General features: G+C 32.8%; 1 protein-coding gene across 12 annotated transcripts in view; it reads left to right on the top strand.

The window, feature by feature from the left end:
- LOC105347404 (diacylglycerol kinase beta) overlaps positions 1-15,875 on the top strand; it is a 55,225-nt gene extending 39,350 nt beyond the window's left edge. For 10 of the 12 annotated variants that reach the window (XM_066084132.1, XM_066084128.1, XM_066084130.1 and 7 more), the window contains 14 exons: positions 402-500; positions 862-930; positions 1,700-1,723; positions 3,926-4,017; positions 4,169-4,243; positions 4,658-4,833; positions 5,110-5,279; positions 5,728-5,792; positions 6,006-6,096; positions 6,441-6,654; positions 11,795-11,915; positions 12,073-12,133; positions 12,228-12,324; positions 12,437-15,875. In XM_066084132.1, coding sequence (XP_065940204.1) covers positions 402-500; positions 862-930; positions 1,700-1,723; positions 3,926-4,017; positions 4,169-4,243; positions 4,658-4,833; positions 5,110-5,279; positions 5,728-5,792; positions 6,006-6,096; positions 6,441-6,654; positions 11,795-11,915; positions 12,073-12,133; positions 12,228-12,317 — 1,347 coding nt within the window. In that variant the 3' untranslated portion in view covers positions 12,318-12,324; positions 12,437-15,875. The remainder of the gene's footprint in view (positions 1-401; positions 501-861; positions 931-1,699; positions 1,724-3,925; positions 4,018-4,168; positions 4,244-4,657; positions 4,834-5,109; positions 5,280-5,727; positions 5,793-6,005; positions 6,097-6,440; positions 6,655-11,794; positions 11,916-12,072; positions 12,134-12,227; positions 12,325-12,436) is intronic. The other 2 variants (XM_066084134.1, XM_066084126.1) reach the window with 1 other exon arrangement.
- The last annotated feature ends 5,547 nt before the right edge of the window (positions 15,876-21,422 follow it).

Raw genomic sequence — 21,422 nt, 5'->3', positions numbered from 1 at the left:
TTTTCTCTCTCTCAGTGTATATGTCATCTGTGAATGATTGACAAGCATTAAATTTGTATTTAGTTAAGGGTCAAATTGTGTAAAGAATATTTAATACTTTTCTACTACATATATAGATGGTTCCTTTGAAGTTTGTTTCTTTTAAATCATTTATTTAATGAGTTTCTATTTAACAAGTTGTTTATTTACTAATATTTAGCTGTTATGTGTAGGTGATAGCTCATAACCATGATTATTATATTTTGTATGCTCATTTAAATTGGATCAGATGCATTAGACATTATTATAGCAGTACCTATTTTAAAAATTATGTTGATACTTGTTAACATTTCAAGGTAACAGTAGTAACTTCATGAATTTTATTTGACGTATATAGAATATAGTTTTATAACTTCTTGTAGTTACATAACAAATGCACATCACAAGTGAAGCCGGAGTGTGATTTGGGAGAATTCCGAGAACACACCCTCCCCCCAACGTCCATCTGCCCAGCAGTGCTGGTAAGAGCCACAGTAATGGATGTACAAAGGATGAAATAAATACTATACACTTTCCTGTGGGGTTGGCTGGTTCTTAAATCCAAGCAAATCATAAAGTTTTTGATAGATAAACTTTAGAATGAGTTTTAATTTATATCATGTAGATGCCAGCTATAGTGTTAATATTATTCATCCAATTAATGTTAACTTTGAATTTTTCAGTAAATTTGGAGTTTATTTTTACAACATACACACATTTGATATATATATGTATATTTTTGTATTAGATGTATTTTAATTGTCAGTTGATAAGAAAATTGCAGAATATTTAATCCAGTAAGTAAGATTGTGTAGAATTTCCCTTTACAAACAATCATTGCAGGGTCCGCGATCAGGAAAAAATGAGAAGAAGGAACTACAGCGAGCAGACTCGGCAACTTTTGATTGCTCGGTGAGTTCACACCAAGGAATTAATATATATATCCTCCATGTAATTCTGTTGTATTTTTATATTGTATTTGATATAATTTTTAAACAAAGGAAGAGCGAAAACAACCTTAATTTTCTCATCTTCAGTATTCTCTTCCAAGTTGAATCTTTTTTGTAGAGAGCATAGCATTTATTCATAATATTATATAAAATAATCAATGTCTATGAGATTTTGAAAAACAGGAATTCACAGGAAAAGTTCTTCTGAAAAACAAAAATCATTACAAGGGGAAATAACTTGACTTTATCCTATCTGTCTCATGTCTTACATTTGGCTGATTTATAGAGAAGACTTGGTTGTTTTTGCTCTCTGATTCTAGAGGAGAAGGTCAACACTTATTTGCTTCTATATTACTTATAATGTATTGTATTTTGGGTTTACATGTACTTACATGCATGTTAATGTTGTCTGTTGATCTGAATGAGCATGTGGTATGGTCTCCTCGTGCATTTTTAGCAGAAATCACACAGATTTAATGATTCTGACATTTCTTCTAAACAATGCTTTGGTGTTTTAAAACGACATCTTTTGGAAAAAGCTGGGGGTGGGTACATCATTATTGTGTTTTAATTGTAAGTCATATATTCTAAATTTTAACATATTATCATTTGATATATGAAAACAACATGATACTAGGTATTACAGTGTATACTTTAATATAGGAAAGTTAGTGATGATAGAGAGAGAGAGAAAAAGATATTTAAAAAAATGTTATTTTTTATATTTTTAGAAATTAAGCCAAAGTATTTATGTTGTAAGTGAATGCTTTGTGTGAAATAATTGCACAGTTCTATCATTGAACTCTGATATTAAATCTAACTCTTGTTTACAGTTGTCTTTCTTGAGTCTGCTCTGGCTTTATACTAACTGAACCTTTGTTTGCTTTTTCTCTAGCTGACTTCCTTTTACAATATTTGATAATACTGCTTAATAATGTACTATTAATTTGATTGGCTCAGAAAAAATTTAGTTGACTTAATGTACCATCCAAATATGCATCAATCAATGCTTTACAATATAAAGTTAAATTAAATTACGTATATGGGAATGAATTTAGTTATATTTTTTGTACTTAAGAGTTATGGTAGAAATTAAAAAGAATGAGTGAAGTAGTAATTAACTTATATAGCTAGGTAGTATATGGTTGACATGTGGCTGTTAACAAACCTGAATATGCCTTATTTAACCCATTTTACGCTCTCAAAAATGGGTATAAGTATTAGATTTATTTGAAACTTTTTATTTGAAAGATATTCTGTTATAGTGAACAAAATTCGTTTCCACTTTATAAAGTATATATAAATCTGCAACCCCACTTCTTCGTAATAGCTTACGTTACATAGAACACTCAAGTTAAAAATTATAGAAATCCCCAAGTTACCAATATATTTATACCTTTTCAATACATCCACTCTTTGTATGACATGCCTGTAAAACTCTGGATGGCAAGATGTTTCAAACATTAACTCCTTTGATGATTTTTACATGCATTTACCCTTGCTATATATACTGACATGCAAAAGTAATGCAGCATTTGCAGGAGGAAAATGACACTTTTAGAATGAAAATAAATTGTGAATAATTTTTAAAATGGTTGGTTGATTTTCATCACATGACTTGTTGGATGTCATAATCTGATTGAGATGGTGTTGCATGCGCGGATCTAGAGGGGGTGTCGGGGGGGTCCCGACCCCCCCCTGGAAAATGAAAATTTATTAAATTTACATAGTAAAATTATCGCGAAAATATGCCTCGGACCCCCCCTGGCAAACACAATTATCCTTCGGACCCCCCCTGGAAAAATTTTCTGGATCCGCGCATGTGTTGCAAGAGTGCCACAGATGTATATACAGTAAAACACGGTTATAGCGAACACATTATTAATTGATGCTTACAGCGAAGTCATTATAAGTCTTCGTTATAAGCGTGTTTTACTGTATACAGATGCACCATATCAACTACAAAGGCTAATTCAATTTTTAACCAGGTTTTTCAGCGGAAAAATCTGATTATTGAAATCATTAATGAAAATTAGTGAAAATGGCAGGTGGGTGAGCTGGCAGGCGGGTGGCTGCCAAAAGGGTACCCTCACTGTGGGGATAACTCCTCCTACAGTTTTCAAGATAGGAAGTTGTTCGTTTGCAGATCAATTGTTCATATATTAGTAAGAGGGGTGCATATTGCTAGGATTTTGATTTCTGATAATTTATCGAAAAAATACCAGCTTTTGAACTTAGTAATTTTTTGGCAAAATATTGCATATAGGGTACCCTCATTGTACGGATAAGTCCTAGCTCATACAGTTTTCAAGATAGGAAGTTGTTCTTTTGCAGATCAATTGTACATATATTAGAGGTTTGCATATTGCTAGGATTTTGATTTTTTACTATTTATGAAGACAATACCAGCTTTCGTTTTTTTGCAATATATTGCATATAGGGTACTCTATTTCACTGGATATGGTAGGTAGTGTTTATCAATTCAGGGTTGACATGGATTATGGATACAGTTCACATAAAAGAAAACCCGGTTTGCTGTCACATTGACAGCTTTTCACTTGTTTATGATGTTTCTTAATACTTACATGTATCATTCTCTTTCTAATATTCAAAGACATTTACTTAACATAATACATGTACCAATATATTATATGTTAATCAAGCTTTCCAATTTTTTTCTCTGAGAAAAAGCATTATATTATAAATATAATTAAATGTATTTTGATGTTTCTTTAACAGTTGAATGAGGGAATTTTTTTAACACTTACATATGTATACAGCATGCATAAAATTTAAATATTTTGTTTCAATATTGCATGAAAACGATTGTTTCATATGCAGAGCATCTTGCTTTCAAAACTGCATTATTTTAACGATTCCAGTGCCACTGATCGAGTCAAATTTGATGATATTGATAACATACTGTGTCCATTGCTGATTATGGGTGTGTTTTGTAGGGTCAGAGTTCATTTCAAATCACCCCTGTGCCAGGATCTCATCCACTGCTAGTGTTTGTGAATCCCAAGAGTGGGGGAAAACAGGGAGCCAAGTATGTACCTCCTAACACAAAAGATCATTTTTCACAGAATCAAGAAACTAGCTATAACTATAGAGTTTGATAATTATTGAATTTTTAGGTTTTGCTCTCTGGTTTTGTTTTGTATAATTGATATCAATATGTTTATTACTTACTACTACAGATTAATAAGAAAATTCCAGTATCTTCTGAATCCACGCCAAGTGTATGATATGATCAAGCACGGGCCAACTCAAGGGTATGTTTGGCAGGAATATTAATGTGTACAGAGTTATTTTCGCCCCATGTTTTTTTTCGCCATTGTACACTCGCAAATAGTTATGCTCCATCTTGAATTTTCCCAGACACAGTTGTGTTAAAAGAGAGTTTGATTTCCTGATTTTGGAAAGTGAAATTGATTGTGGAATCTTAACAGATTTGAATGTTAGTTACTCTATACATTTACTTCTTATTAAAATAGCTACAGGTAGTAATAGATCTTAAAATTGACAGATAATCTTGTATTATTCAAAAAACCAAAATGAAATGATTTATTACTTGTACTGATGGAGATTTGATGACAATGCATGTTGATTTTAAAAACTTGGAAAAGTCGGTGAGAGTTAAAATGACAATAAATGATGAAAAGTTTGAAATGTTTTTTTTTTTTCAGGTTGCAGTTCTTCAAAGATGTGCCCGGTGCCCGTATCTTGGTGTGTGGGGGAGATGGAACGGTGGGCTGGCTGATCGACGCCATGGACAAACTTGGCATGGTGGAGCGACCCCCTGTAGCTGTCCTACCCCTGGGGACAGGGAATGACCTAGCAAGATGTCTGCGATGGGGAGGAGGTAATATATGATACGTATTTTGTGCAAAAGGCATTGATATTGTCAGCTTTCTGAAATACATATACATGGATTGTCAGTTGTTATCATCAAAGTTGATAAAAGAGGTTGCAAAGAGGATGTTTTATTGTATTTAGTAGCAGTATGGAGTTGTTAAAAGTCTATTTTCATTGACACAGAAATATCTGGACTGTTAACTGGAATTATTTCTTAGAAATAGTCATGAATGATTGATTATTGCCTATCAGTTGGTAAACTATCATGGTTTTCAAATCTTAGGTTATGATGGTGAAAATCCAACAAAGACCCTCCAGAAGGTATCACAGAGTGCGAAGATAATGATGGACAGGTGGAAGATTGAGTTCAGTAAGCCGGAGGAGGGAGAGGAGGAAGAGGAAGGAGACCCCATTCCATGCAATATCATCAATAACTACTTTTCCATTGGTGTTGTAAGTATTACATGAATGGGCTGAACCACAGTATTAAATTTCTGTGTAATTGTTTATACATATGTAGGAATTGGTTTACTTAAGATGCATATTGTAAAATTAACTTCTAGGAAAATTCTGATTAAAATCATCCAAGAAGATACTTCCTACAAATTTAAAAAAAAAAATACATATGACCATCCAGCAATTGCACTAGTTTGTTTACTTAGAGACTTTAACCCCACCCAAACAACATGCACCAATAAGTGATATGATGTTGTTTTCTTACGTACAAGACTTCTCACATGTTTTTCTTTACTTTTTCACCTCATAAAAGTATTCTGCGTATTTTATGGACAGAAACTTTGTAAATATCTGTCATATTAAGAATTGAGAAGAATTGTCTTTCCTTACTTGAAATTTTGACGAAGTTCAGACGAAATTTTTGAGTTGTCTTTCTTGGTTTTAGGATGCTTCCATAGCTCATAGATTCCATCTCATGCGAGAAAAACATCCAGAAAAGTTCAACAGCAGGTGGGATTTTTTTGTTTAAATTAATTGGTATCTGGATTGCATAATTTGCTTGGTAAATTTTTTTTCTTAATTATGTAGTTTTATTTTTGGCTAAATGTTTTGGATGGATTGCATTTAATTTGATACGTACATGAACAATCATGCTGGGTCGGTGTGCGTGTGATGTTTGAGATGTAATTAAACTTTGAAGTTCTTTCTAATTTTTTTTAACAGAATGAAAAACAAGATGTGGTATTTTGAATTTTATACCTCAGAGACATTATCAGCCACATGTAAAAATCTCCACGAAGAGATTGACATAATGGTGAGCATAACGTTAGATTACTTGTAGTCTGAACTTTGTTTTGATATTTTGAGGTATATAATGACATTTTTTACCCATTTGAATTAAATTTCATATATTTTATTGCTATGATAATTCTATTATTCTTTAATATAAAAAGTTACAGTTGAAATAGCTAGAAGGCAAATGATCAGATTGTTCAATTAAAAACAATTTTTTGCACAAAAGTATGATAAACAACATGTAGATGTAATTGTAAAAAAACAGTGATGTTTTTGGAGGGTACAAAAAACTACTAGCTGGTATTTTTAGGTGCATTTGACTTTATTAATCTAAGCTTAATTTTGTTGATTTTTTTTTGTCAGTGTGATGGATACGCCTTGGATCTAGCCAACGGTCCAAGGTTAGAGGGTATAGCACTTCTAAATATTCCAAGCATATACGGCGGTACCAATCTATGGGGAGACAACCCCAGCCAGAAGAAGCGCAGGAAAGCCCAGAAGGCGGCCAAAAAAGACAAGGACCGGGAATTCTCCACCAGCAGCATGTCCTCAGCAGAGCTCTCTATCGCCGTGCAGGGTAGGTGTCCTCAATCACAAACAAAATTATGCTCTCCAACAATAGCCAATTTCTTTCATGGTGTATTTTATTTTTTACAATGGTGTCTAGAACTGTCCATTGCCCAACAGGGTATGTGGGCCTCATTCACAAACAAATTTATTTTTATTATCTCCATCAACAGTCATGTACTTCCACAGGGTCAGTATCCTAAGTCACACAAGTTTTATACTTGACATATCTATACTTTATATATTTAGCCTTTATCCACAGAAGAGAGGTGGATGAAGGCTATGCCTGTCCATGTCTCAAAAGAGAACAATTTTTTTTTAACTCCCAAATTTTTGCAATGGTGTCCATGCAGGCAATCTTTATCCCCATGTGTGACTTGTGGCAGAAGGAATGACATCATTTTTGTGTATTTGAGTGTTTTTGAGTGTCTGTAATTGAAACATAATGTCATTTATGCAAATTAATTTATTTTTGAGAGAGAAAAAAATTGATACATTGAATCTGTGTTTTAAATTTTTTGATGTACATTTGATATTTTGATAGCACAGTTTACTTAAAAGAGAGAAAAACTGGAAACACTAAAAAATAATGTGACTGATCAGAAATTGTGATGAAAAATTGAGGATCTTGAATGTGTGATACCTGGTTCTCCTTATATAAGTAAAGTGCCTTATTCTAGATGCATGGTTTCATGTTGAAATAAAAAAAGACCCCAGTATCATTAGCTATAAAGTCTCAATAAGTGCAACAATAGTCTGTAGATCCCTGCTTTTTCTTGAAATGTGATTTCCAAGAGAGTTGTTTTTGCCGCTTGTTGTGTTACATAACTGGATTACGTAACAAAGTGAAAATCAAAGACATTGCTTGATTCTGAGGGAAATTCTTTTTCTTCCTGTTGCTAAAAGTGTGTAAATTTTGATCCCCACAAGTCTTCCACTCCCAGACGATGAAGAGTTATGCCCGCTAGCTAGGGTCCCCCCTCTCCCTAAGTGGACGGTAGTAATGAATTGTCATCTGACTCTTGTTTGAATTTTGACTCGATTCAATTAATGGTGGAGAGGAGAAGCTATGGGGACCTCATTTACTGTATCTATTAGCTCGGCTGTTCCTAACTTGACTTCTTATTGTGGGCAAGTTAATTGGAGCCGTGTCTATTACTATGATTTACAAATCTCAAAAAATCGCACACGGGAGGAAGCATTTTGTCACAGGCCTAGCACAAACTATCAGCGTTTAAGCTGTTCATCAAAAATAATTTTGCCGCCGTTCTATAATAATCATCACATCGCTATGGTAACAATTTTTTTTAATTGAGAAAGCTCTGTTTGGGCCTGACAAGCTCCTAAATAGAACTATAAACAATTTGTCATTTTGACATGAAAGTCGTTATAAAATGTAATAAAAATCTGCAGGGTTTCGGCTCTCCATATTGTACCTGCATGGTTTGCGTTTTTTTTTTGTATTGATTTCATGCAGTCCTGATGATCTGACACAGTGCATCATTCAGCCCGTGTTTTCTCTTCTTCTCTCTTTCCTTAATCTCTCCCTATTCTGTCTCTTGTCTTTCTTACATTCTCTCTCTCTCTCTCTCTCTCTCTCTCTCTCTCTCTCTCTCTCTCTCTCTCTCAACTTTCATAAACAAAGTATGAAATAAACATGAAGTACCCTTACTTTATATTTGCGACAAACTATTATAAAGACCATGTCCTCTTTCAAGGGTAATATCCTGGAGTTCTTAAAATAATATTTAATCAATGTCATTAGTCATTTTTTTTATTTCTTTAAAAAAAAATAAAAAGATGTTTCAGAAGTTTCTGAATCGAGGCTTTGTCCATATCACACAATATCTCAACCAAAAACCAATATTACAATTTTATATTGTATTAAATTTCTGATACAGAGGAAAAAAAGAACGAGGCTCTTTTCGTGCAAATTAAGTGTAATTCCCTGACAATCACTCGCTATTTGAAGATCAATTTTCTGGGGAAATATGAGTGTCGTTTACTTCTTCATCAGTTTATGAATTACCAATAACATGAAATTTTATCAATGCCATTTTCTTTTTTAAAAGATGAAAATTGCTTATAATAATGGCTTGAGCATGTAGTTAGTGAAAGACGGCCACCAAGTTATTAAAGGAAAGTGTAATGTCATGAAAAGATAAGATTTATTTTTTTGCTCCTTCTTATACTTTTGATAATCAAATGCTCAATCCTTCTGCACTTTAAGTTTTGAGAACTGCATTCAAAATAATGATCTTGACATTTGCAGTGTTTAAACAGCTTTATAATCAGAGTCAACACAATTGCTTTTGGATCACCATAATATAAAGCTCAAGTCTTCTTTTTTTTTTAAATGGACTTGCATACATTGTATTAACATATTTACATTGTCATATTACAAGATCAGTCCACAGTATTTTTGAAAATTGCTTCAACAAAACGACTTTGATTAATTGTTAGATTTGAAAGAGTTAAGAGGTGTACACTGTATATGTACTAGTAATTTTGTGACATTTTTTGGGGAAAAAAAAAAAATTTCTTGTTGTCTTACGAAAACATTTTTAATTTGTTTAATCCACTAAGCCCATACAGAAAATTTACATGATCAAGAGTATTCCTTTCAAATGTTTGTGATTAAATTGTAGTACATGTATTTCATCAATTATTTATAATATTTTCATAAAAAAAAGAAAATGATCTTTGCATATGCTTGCAAGGAAAGCACAAAACCAAAGCTTAAAAAAAGAATTGTTTTGTAAACATGTATGCAGTTTACAAGCATTTGATATGTACTTTGCGCTGTTTTAATTTATGCGCAAACCTATATAATAAAAAATAAATCACCAGAGTTAAATAGCAAGTACTAATAACCTCAAATGGCAATTGTTCTGTTCATTCACTTTTATTAGGATAGTAGGAGTAAATGACTTTCCTGCTATTAAAAACACATAAAAGTATTGGCTTTTCTCGACCGTGCAGGTATTAAATTCGCCTGAAAATGATCTTGTTAATCACTCTTGTTTTCTTGACACATGATCGGATGATTATCAGGTCTAATTTTTATTTTCAACTAAATGTTTCCTGCAGAATAAAAAGCCTCAGCCACTTATATGTTGCAATTAGGAGGTAATACCTTAGCTAATTTGAATATACTTCGATCTCACCAATTACAATAGAGAGTCTCTCTCCCATTACCTTGGCTCCATTCAGTTTAAATGCATGGAGTTAAGATTCTAATGGTGCATTTTTTTCCCAGTTATAAATCTGTATTGACAAAATTAATATTCTTGGTGTATTTTTTTTTTTTTTGAGAGGAAAAATGCCTTTTACTTGTGAAGATTATCGCCGCAATTATGGCCACATGAATAAAAAGTCACCATGCATTCCCATCTTAAATGTGATTTGGCGTGGATTTGAACAATGGCTAGCTTTATTTACACCGTATTTAATCTCCTCATTTGCATACATTGATACAAGTATGGGGGTAATTATCATTGGTGAAAAAAAAGTTGAAATGTGAAAACCAATGAATAGAGAGAGAGAACATAAAAAAGATCAAACGGGGGCATTGTTTCTACACCGTTAATACTATTATGGGTCGATCATAAGGCGTAAGATAAATCAAGTATGTTGATAAAGAAGAAATACAGGAAAACAGGCAATGATATGTATATTGGGGGAGAAAATGGCACATAAAAAAAAGAGAAAATTAAGATGTATTTGTTTGAACTTAGTTGCCTTTCTTGTTTTGATAATTCATGGCTACTTGTTAGGTCAAGTAGATTTTACTCTAGTCAAAACTTTAACATTTTACTTTTTTTTGGGGGGGGGGGAGGGGGGAGGTATTTATTCCAATCAACAGAGTAGGTGGAAAAATAATTGGTATTGGAAAAGAAAATTGATTGAATTTAAGTTAAGTTGAGCCAATTGAAGTTGCAAGATGCTTTATTTATTTTCATGATCCTTTTATTCGGGCATTTTTTTTCTTCAAAATGCAATGTTGTATGTATTATTGTTCAGCAAAAAGCAAACTTGAGAATGTATATAGTTGTCATTTAAATGGTACCATAGTTGATAATTCCAATTAACATATAAAGTAAAAAAAAGATTAACAAGTGTCCTGCTTCTGATTCTGCAGTACAGATCACAGAGAATTGACATTTTCCTCGATTTTTTCCTCTCTATTTCAATATATGAAGTCATCCGCGAGAGAACAAGCACTGTAATCCCATTTGATGATCCACATGCTCCCACAGACATTCCACAAAAAATGACAGATCCCTAACGTGATTAAGATCTTAACTTTTTTTTGCCTTTGACAAGAGTTCTATGTTTAATATTGTTTTCTGTCATAAATGTTCATCGTCGGAAGTTAATATATCAAGTCTCCTGGTGTGATAGGAAGTCAATAAATAAACCCACTGTTTCAGAAATGATTTTTAGCAAGGAATATATCATTGCCTCGTAAGAAGCCATTTTCCCGTCCATGAAGCCGTTAGGAAAAGAGCGAGAAAAAAACTCAATAAAAATTGACAGTGTTTCTAAATTTGATTCATGTTCAATGATGTATGCAATTAATAAAAATTGTGTTTTAATCGTCAGCCTTGAATGGAAATAGAAATGTTGAAGTAACAAATGAATTAAATGCACTTTTACTCTTGAATTTAAAAAAAAAAATTTAAAATACTTTTGCATTATTGTCAGTAAACATAGACCAAATATTTTGCTATGAAAATCATTTGTTAAGAAATGGAAACTCATTGCGCTTCGTAGTGCTTAAATGCTGATTTAGAAATTAGACCAAAATTTAAAATACCCTGAAAAATAAGTAAGAGAAAGACTGCTCGAATCTATTGAATTTTAGAAATTATATACAGGTAGTTCTTGTCACTTGTTACATGTAATTAAATGTTTTTTTGAAAGGTGTGTGTTTTGTTTAGTTTTTATTTTTGGTTTTTCAGGGGAAAGGATGGGGGGAGGGGGGGGGGGGTATATATATGATATCTTTCATCAGAAAGATTTTTCACAAAATGACATTGCATCCATATCCATATATTTAAAATGAAATTTTTTATAGGCATATAGGTACCTAAAGGAAATGTTATTTAAAACCTAACTCTTAAAGGTGGATTTTTTCTATCTTACAGATGTTGGAGACAGCATGATAGAGGTGGTTGGGCTAGAAAACAGTATGCACATGGGTCAGGTGTATGCCGGTCTGCGGGCCTCAGGGAGGCGCCTCGCCCAGTGCACACAGGTTGTGATCAGGTGAGTCAAGGTGGACAAGGATTTTGCAAAAGCTTTGGCCTCAACTGATGTAATCAAAATGGTTTTTTTACCACTGCATCCTATTGATTTGTAGGTGTTAAAATTTTTGTTTTGTTTTGTTTGTTTTTTTTACCACTGCATCCTTTTAATATTGCAGGACTAGAAAAAGGTTTCCCATGCAGATAGATGGTGAACCATGGTTACAGCCACCCTGTACTGTGAGTAATTACATGCAACTGTAATTGATGATTTTTTTAAGGTTATTATCTTTACACAAAATTTATAGCATATGCCATTTATGTTTCATTTCAGATAAATATTACACATAAAAACCAAGTACCTATGCTCATGGGACCCCTTTCCACGAAAAAGTCATCCATTTTCAAGATCTTCAAAAAGTAACGGCATTGTAAGTATAGTTGTGTCGGTTATCATATTAATTACATATATGTACCGGGTATAAAGTTTGATGAAGTTATAAATCTGTGAAGTCTTAATAGCATTGACTTCTTCTTTTACAGATCACAGAAAAAAAGAAACAAAACGCAATCAATGGCAGCAGACTACACAAATTACTAAAACTTTACCCCTTAACAAGATGTTGGACTATGGGAGACCTAGTGCTACGTTTCTAATATACTGCCTCACACGATGACTCTGTACAATGTAATGGAACTACCCTGTATCTCATCTTCATGTCTGCATCATCAGGTGCAGATGACCCGTGTTTCTGTGAATCTTGAGGACTTGTTTGTTTTTTTATTCTGTTGAGTAGAGAGATGTGCTAGCACACCATATTGTTGGTCCATTCCGGAAACAAGATATATTATCAGCAGGAAGTAGTTATATTTTATCATGTGGTCAGATCAGAAATTTTTTCTCTTAAATTTTTTTTTTTCAGTATTTCATTTCATTCTTTTAAGTTTTACTTGTATGTGCCATCATATCATGGCTGTTTACCTCATGGTCAATAGGAAATCAGGCAGAGGAAATGCTGGCTAAACCAAAAAGGGAGACAACTCATTGAAAAACCCTATCAACCGTCATATCTATACATAATCTGTGTGGGTTCTCGATACATAGTAAGTGTATTGGGACTGTTTCCTCCATCAGTAGTGAAGACAATGCCCCATTGTTTTTTGTTGCACTTGTTTTTTTCAAAGCTGGTATATATTCTAGAATCAGCTCTGTATCAGCGATGCATGGAATTGCTCAATTTGTGTTGTGTGACTTTTCACAACAACACTTTTTTTTATTTTCGACTTTTATTTAAAAAAAAAATTATTTAAGAATATTAGAGGTGCTCTTTCTGTTGTACAATTTTTCTTCACTTGTCAAAATCTTAGCAAAATTATTTTGCTCACTTAAATGCTTATGGGTAAACAAAATATATGGAAATCAATTGTGGTTAAAAAGAAAATGAAGACACAATGATACAAGTGATTTAGCTATATTGTGGTCTAGGTTGATTGGACAAATATCAGAAGTACTGATTACTGTTTTAAAAAAAGGAAGAAAATGGAAAAAAAGAATCGAGCATAATATAATGTACACTGTTGCAAGTAAATGCAACTTGTGCGCTAACTTTTGTTTTTCATATTTTTTTTCTGACATTTTAATGGGGTCATATAACCACATTGTTTTAACACATGTACATGCAGGTCTTCTTGTAATTGCTGGCAATTGCAGTGTAAATCATGTACGTGACAAAAACAGAAAAGAAAATAACTTTCTTAAAAAGTCGTGTGTAGTATCTGAGATACGCTACGAATTTTTTTTCCAATTTTTATTCTCTCTTCTTTGATCAACTAATTTTTTTTTTTATTTTGAAAATGAACAAGCACAAAAGAAGGACAGCAAAATACATGCATTGACTTTAGGTTATTATTTCGTTTACGATTAGGGAAATCTTGATTTAATACTGACCATTGTTGATTAGATTTGATTTTAGATGTGAAATGAATTTTATATACATGTTTAGTTAGGATATTGTCTTCCGTCATTCCAAACAGCATTTGATATTTGATGACTAGAGTTCAAGTGTTCGTGTTTCGTACAAAATACATTATTGCTCGCCTGAAGATTTTGAACTGGTGTCTTGAGGCATTGTATTTTGCTTAGGGAAAAAAGTCTTGCCTGTTTAGTTGCTATAATTTTTTATATATATTTAAATATATATGGAAGAATTTAGACTGAGTCATATTCGCAGGATGATAATGTGTTTGTCATTAAGACCAAAGATCAAATATAAATTATTTTTTCTTGTTCTGAGTTTTAAAGCATTATCATGTTAATATATGGTAAGAAAATGCAGTTTTTATAAATTTTGAAAACATTAAGCATTTTGGATTTCCTTGAGGTTAGCATGATCTTTTAATAATGATTTAAATAAAAAACATAAGTTCATCAGAATCTGTTTGGGTAACTGAATATATATTCTTCCAAGTTCCTGTTAGTTGATGGAATGTATATATAAAAGTCCTTTTTTATAATGTTAACTTGTAATCTTTTTAAACTTAAATATTGTATTTTTTTCTCTAATGGTTCTAGCTTTTTGGTCCTGTCTTTGTTAAATAACCTATTATGGTCGCAACTGTTTGTAAAAATTACCACAGTAAAATTTTTAAAATTTTTATACATGTAGTATTACTTTTCATGTTGACTAACATTATTAATGTGTAAATTTTAATGAGTTTAATCTGTGTTACCTGAATTACATATATAGAATTTAACCTTTAAAGAAGAGATTTTAGACAATTGTAAAGAACATCTCATTTAGCAACACTAATAAGGTGAAACCTTGGGTATTTTGAAAAGATTCTTTTCAGTGGAATAAAATGCTTTAGATGTCAGTTTGTTAACTCAATCAGATGTATACTAATTGAATGTAGTTCAGATATAAGATTATTTTAAATAAAAAGTTAAACGATGTTAGAATTTGATTGAAAATCATCCATATGCTTTGGAGTAACAAGCATTGATTGTTGAAATGGTTCATTGTATTAGAAAAATCGCATTGAAATTGTAATGGTGAAAAAATAAAAATACATTTTATAGAAAACTGAAAACGACTCAATATGATGAGAGACTGTGAGTGTTTATATATGATCACCTCACTACGACGTCTTCTAAATGTTGTCTGTGTAATTTCAAAATCCAAACTTATTGGTGGTGCTTATAACATACATATATTATATACATGTACAAACACAGCATTTTTTTTTTTACAACATTCATGATTCTATTATACCTTGCATAGAGAGAGAGATAAAAAAAAATTGTTCAAACATGTCTGCGTTGAATTAAGAAGTGAACCGATTGATTGTTGATATTTATACCGTCATGTTTATTTTCTTTTGATGTATGATTTCAGTGACACCAAGATGCTTGTGACTGGTTTTTCTTTCTCTCTTTCTTCTTCTGTGTGTGCGAGTTGAACAAGATGCTAGTTAGTTATATTTTTATTGTTGAGAATTTAGTCTGACTTTGTTGGGTTTTCTTCATAAAATGGCAAATACCAAAATGTCTTAATTTTTATATAATCATACAAATGTGCTCACCCAGTCTATTGTGTGTGTGTGGTTTTTTTTTTAAATGAGTATAAAATAAAAATATTAACTTTGGTTTTTTTTTTTAAATCTCTGTTCATGATATCACGTGTGTGATGAGACTAATACATTATGCTTAACTATCTGTTTGATTTTGTTTTATTTCCTATAATTTAATATATAATTATATAAATGTATTGGATGTTAAATTACAGATTTGGTCTCTGCTTTGGAGATACTAGTAGTACAAGAGATCTCGCGAAGATAGGAAGAGAAAAACAAAGCATTTGTATAAGTGTTCGTTGTTTTATTATATATCATCATAGAATATATCTATATATATATATTTTACTCGGTAATGTTAACATATTGAATTCCTTCGTTACCAAATAAATATTTCATGAGTCTGTTACTGAAGCGTTCTTTTATATGTATGTGTACATCTCTCTCGATGTTCCTGCTATATAGGGTGGGTTGGATTTGGGGGGAGGGGTAGTTCTTTTGGGTGATGATGGTATAAAACCTACAGACAATCAAGTAGCTGGTTGCTTAAAAAATTTTCGATGCTCTAATTTTTTTTTTTTACAAATTGTATAATACCAATTTAAGTTTAACTTTGCAACAAAATTATTTTTACAATAAAGTCATGTTTTTTCACTGAAAAAAAAAATTATAACGTCTTTAGTATGTCTACCAAATTTTAAATTTCCTGAGTTAACTTCAAACAAACCAAAATTCTTTTCTTATGCAACAAGTGGATTTCAAAGTGGTTCTGATGATAGGAATTCCTGCTCCATTGGTCGGGGTCGAGTCTGTCCGCAGACAGCATGGAGCTTGGGTAGAACTCCCTGGATAAGATAGAATCAGTGTCGGCACATTCCGCTCATAGCAGGTCTCTGACTCCCAGGGACATGCATCTCAGTTTCACGGAGCTCCAGTGGCACGCGTACGATGTTTACCCGAGATAGCCTCACTGAGGAAAGATTTAGAATAGGATTAACAGAGATTTGAATGCGTCCAACACATTATAAAGGTATCAAGCGCCGAGTCGACCGCAAAGAAACTAGAAGGCAGACGACTAATAGTCGTTTGATTTTTGAGGCGATGGGGATGGAATGGAATTCGTCAGTTGTTCATAGAGGGGATTCTTGGTGACACACTGAAGCGCGTTCTTTCCCCTCTAGGAGGTTCACAGTATAGACACCAATTCTCCTCTGTTCGCTAGGTATAAAGTAAATCCCATCTAATCCCCCCAAAAATCTTCTAATCAACTTATTCGAATTGGATAGACCCGAGACTGAAATAAAGAAAGACACAAAATTGTGATTAAGTGTTTCAAATACGATGATATGAAAACGATTTGATTCACGTCTGTCTTCTCTGATAAGTTTGTTGAGATAGGAAACAAAATAAAGTGAAAACAAATTTCCATTGTTATATCAAAACAGTGGAGCTAATTAAGAGGCTCTTGATTGAAATTCCTTTCAAATGATGTCACCTTCGCGCGAAACAGACCCCAAGTTCGGTCGCTAAAAGCAGAAGTCAACTTCTCGAAATGATACGCTTGTTGTCTGTCCAAGTTATGAAAACGGCGGAGAAATCGCACACCTAATAGAGAAACACCTTCTCCGTCTGAGTGCTGTTGCTCTAACAGTCTCATCGTTTTCGTGAGAATTTGGAATACACCTAACATTTAAAAGTGTCGTTGCCTCGTGGCCTGACTTTATTATGCATCTGCAAGTATGTTTGCAACTAAACACAAATAGAGAGCTCGGCGGAAATGTTATTGTGTGGCTGTACACAGGGTAAAAGGCGACCATTTAAAACCTCAAATCCAAATACCCCGATTCTAAACATTGTTGGACAAGAACGACATTTTTTTCTGACAAAGTTTTTACCATTAGTCTCTTAGGATAATGGGCATATCTTTTTGGCCTTTATCTGTAACAGAACGATAAAGTTTAGACCTTTGCCAGTAACATTTCCATTGCATACCTAAATTATCATCAATCCGTTTTATTTTTCAATTGAAGAATGCTATTTACAACTATGTAAAAATCTTCAGTATATGTAGTTATTTAGAAATGGAATTACATGTATTATAATCATCTTTCCAAGTCAAGGAAACCCTTGACTTGGAAAGATGGTATTATATTTTGTTTTATATGAATGTACTGATAATTATACTAGTATTCTCATAGCTATGTTTTTCATTGCAATGAGAGTTTCGTTATTTGTTTTCTGTTTAAGTATGCAGAGACTTTCTCTCAAGCATTGCAACCTCGTAGAACATACATTAATTATTAATGTATCAATGTAAATGACAATGAATAAAAACAATTCAAATCAAACCATTGACCAAAAACAATTACTAAACATATTAGCGAATAAAAACAAAACTGTGTGACTTTTTTTGTCCAAACCCCCCCCCCCCCTCTTTTAAAAAAGGGGAGAAAAAGATTATTATTTTTTATACCCCGGAAGAGGCTGGGAATCTATTGCACATTTCGCTGCCATGAAATGACTGTCCCTCTCTGTATGGTGTGTGGTATTATTGATTCCATTGTCCTGTCAACGTCTCGATAGTTTTGTTCACCTGTCAGCAAGAAATAATTTACTCTTGTAACATCTTGGTCGTAATGTTCGAGGAGACTGACTGTTCCTCACCCAAGTTATGCGTGAACCTGTGTGACTTGTTTGACTTTCATGTCAACTCGAGAGTTGAAGCGATTTTGCAAACGATAGATGAAAGCTATAGACACAACACCCGTTACCTGTCTTTGGTTTTTATGGGTTTGCAGTTGACAATAGTATATTCGTGGGTAAAATGATATCAATATTTGCTGCGAATGGATTTTCTTTTCATTTTCAAAAACCTTTCCTTGTCCAGTTTATTCAAGAAAATGAAACAGCAAGGTTTATTGCTGGAAACGACGCGCAGACGTTTAATAACGTCTATATTTAACCGTGGGCATTAACTTGCGAGTCCAAAGTTAAACCAACCAGACGGATCTTTTAATGTAAAGAGAAGAGAACCAAGAGAGCCCGCCAAGCATCAATCACACCTTAGAGACAGGTTCAGGTCATTTTTACACATAATTTTAAGGACTTCCCTATGAAAACGAGACCTTAAGTAACCTCCAGCTTCCGAGCCCGACTTAATCCTCCCAAAGAACGTGTCGAAAACAGGCTCCTCCAAATGACATTTCTCAGAGTAATATACAGAAATCCAAAAAGAGTGTTTACTTAAGTAATGTGTATGGAACCACTTGTCTACGGTTTTTACTTTGATACAAGGAATGGTTAAGTGCACCTATCAAAGAAGATGATGTACTACAATGCGTACATACAAGACACCTTCTTAAGTCAACATGATTTTGGATGGGGGCAATTAATAAGCAAGATGAAGTTTATTTGCATTTGATTTCTTATTAAGGACACTTAGAATCTGACGATAAACAAATACTATCACCTGAAGGATTGTTATCGTTCTCTATATCGTTGAGATAACTCTCTTGCACAAATGGGCAAAAGAAAAAAACAAATAATTTGGAGGATAATAGTCAAGATTTAAAGATCAGAGTTGATGAATGAAAAAAAATTTATATTCCTACATATATTGTAATGTAAAAATAAAAGGACAATGTACTCAAAATATGTATAAAAAAAAATCATAACCATATCATAGAAATCATTAAAACCAAAATGCAGCAACAATAAATTTACAATCTGTAATGTGCATTGTTGTGCTATCGGGTTATTTTCATATTTGATGAAAAACAATCCTTCGATTGTTTCAGTAAACTATTTATAATTGACAACTTAACGTTGTATAAAAAATAGAGCACAAAGGCGACCTTGCTCGAAATTTTAAAAAAAATATATGAATTTTTTAAATATGCATGTAATCCCAAAGAAAATCTACAGTCTCCGCAATATCCCAATAGAACCTTCTTCAGAAGCCTGTCCGAATTCCCGACTCTCCAGGACCGTTCTCAAAGACTTTAATCTCGGCCCTGTGAAGAACCAAATTTGGCTTTTAACAAAAGGACACAAAAGAGATTCCGCCAACGACCTTGCTTCATTGTTTTTGCATTAAAGTCTATCGTCGGAGCCTGGCGAAGAATAATTTGGTCATTAATCACAATATCGCCGTCAGCAACAAAGTCCTCGGTCTTGTAACATCTTAACCCCAGATTGCGATAGACATAGGGGTGTAAGGAGATTATCCTGAAATACAGGGATGCAGACACATTAAGGGACTTTTCTCTACTTTTTAATAAGTAATCATCTCAAGTGACTTTCATTTCTCTTATAATATGATTACTGTATATGATGTTAATATATTATGTGTTCATTTATTTACAGAAACCAAAAGGTAAAGGATGATACACTTCGCTTAATTGAACGCATGGCAATGTCTGGATATTTTCTTTAATAAGTTTGTCACACTGATTGGAAACAAATATGTATAAAAATTTATTAACTATAATATAAATACATATGTATTTATGTAAATAAGATTTTTATAAAGATCTTTTAAAACATTCTCTGCATGAATTATGTGCAATATTTTTCATATGCAGACTATACATGTACCATTTATTGTAACGTGTTTAAAAAGCCTGTCTGGTTGATACATGTATCACAAAATAAAACATTGCACTGTGTTTAAATTGCACATTGCACATGAACAGATTCAACCTAATTTATGGTGACGTCATAATCTTGTATACAAATAAACAAAACTAAGAGTCTTTAAAAGTGTCTAAATATCGAAAATTTTAATAAATAAACTTGAAAAATATGTGTTTCGGTCGCAATGTAATTTAGAAACTTCCTAAACGTAATGAAATCCCAAGTTTTCCAAATGACGATATCTTCTCACAGAAAGCGTTATGCCATAGCTCGTACATAGCACAATCGCCCCATTGGAAACTCTTAAACGATAAGGGGTGTTAGTTTAACCAAGTATCCACCTCTAATGAGCAAACAAAATTTCACTTTTACCCTGCACAAGTCGATTCTTAATAGAAGCCCGAGTATTATCAGGAATGGAAGGTAGAAAAAAAGAGAGAGAAAACGAAAGTTGTAACTACCGAGGGATCTTGACTTGCAGTTTGATAATTTTGATGTTTATACTTTAAGAGTTGGTCTATTTGTAAACTAACTTTTATGTATGAACACCAAAGAACTAAATCTTCCAAACAAACGGCCCGGCTGAAATGCCATCAGAAAGAAGATACATTGAGATTTCTGAATCGCCCATAGCAAAATGTCATTAGTGGGCCATTATAAGAAGAAAAGAATTTCATAAAATCCAAAACAAACTTATTAGTAAGCTGAGAAAAACGTTGTTGGTTCACGATGTTGCGGATATGTCTTGGTGTATACAACGGCAAGCAGCCCCCAGAAATCGACAATACTGTACGTATACTATAAGTGTAATATGTTTGTGTTTACAAGAAAAAAAATCAATACTAACCTCACATAATGCCTTACCAATTGCCCAGCATTAAGGAGATAAATTACCTATTAGGTTTTACATACGGTTTAAAAGCTAAAAAGTACTCGTATTATTTGGTAAGGAAATTTTTTTCATATATTTGTACTAAAATTTAAAATTCCTCCTACATTCATAAACGGAGCTTTCCTTGTGAAGGAGATCAATATAGTCTAAATCAGGCTGCGCCCATCCAGCCCTCTTAATATAAAAATGAAGGATAACGCATTTCAATTTCTTTTGATTATAAGTCTGAAATTAGGGATAGGGTAAGGAAAAGCAGGTTTTGGAAATCAAATTCATAGCATTGTCCTTCACTTATCTTCAATCTTAAGTTAAAAATTATTACATAACAAGTTTACTGTAACATAGTTTGCCATGTGATAATTTTTAACTTTAGATTGAAACTTAGTAAAGGGCAGTGTTGCATTGTCCACATCACAAAACACATTAGAC

Source organism: Magallana gigas, chromosome 5 (assembly GCF_963853765.1).
Source record: "Magallana gigas chromosome 5, xbMagGiga1.1, whole genome shotgun sequence".
NCBI lineage: Eukaryota > Metazoa > Mollusca > Bivalvia > Ostreida > Ostreidae > Magallana > Magallana gigas.
The sequence above is the reverse complement of the archived record's forward strand: the minus strand, read 5'-3'. Positions and strand labels throughout refer to the sequence as shown.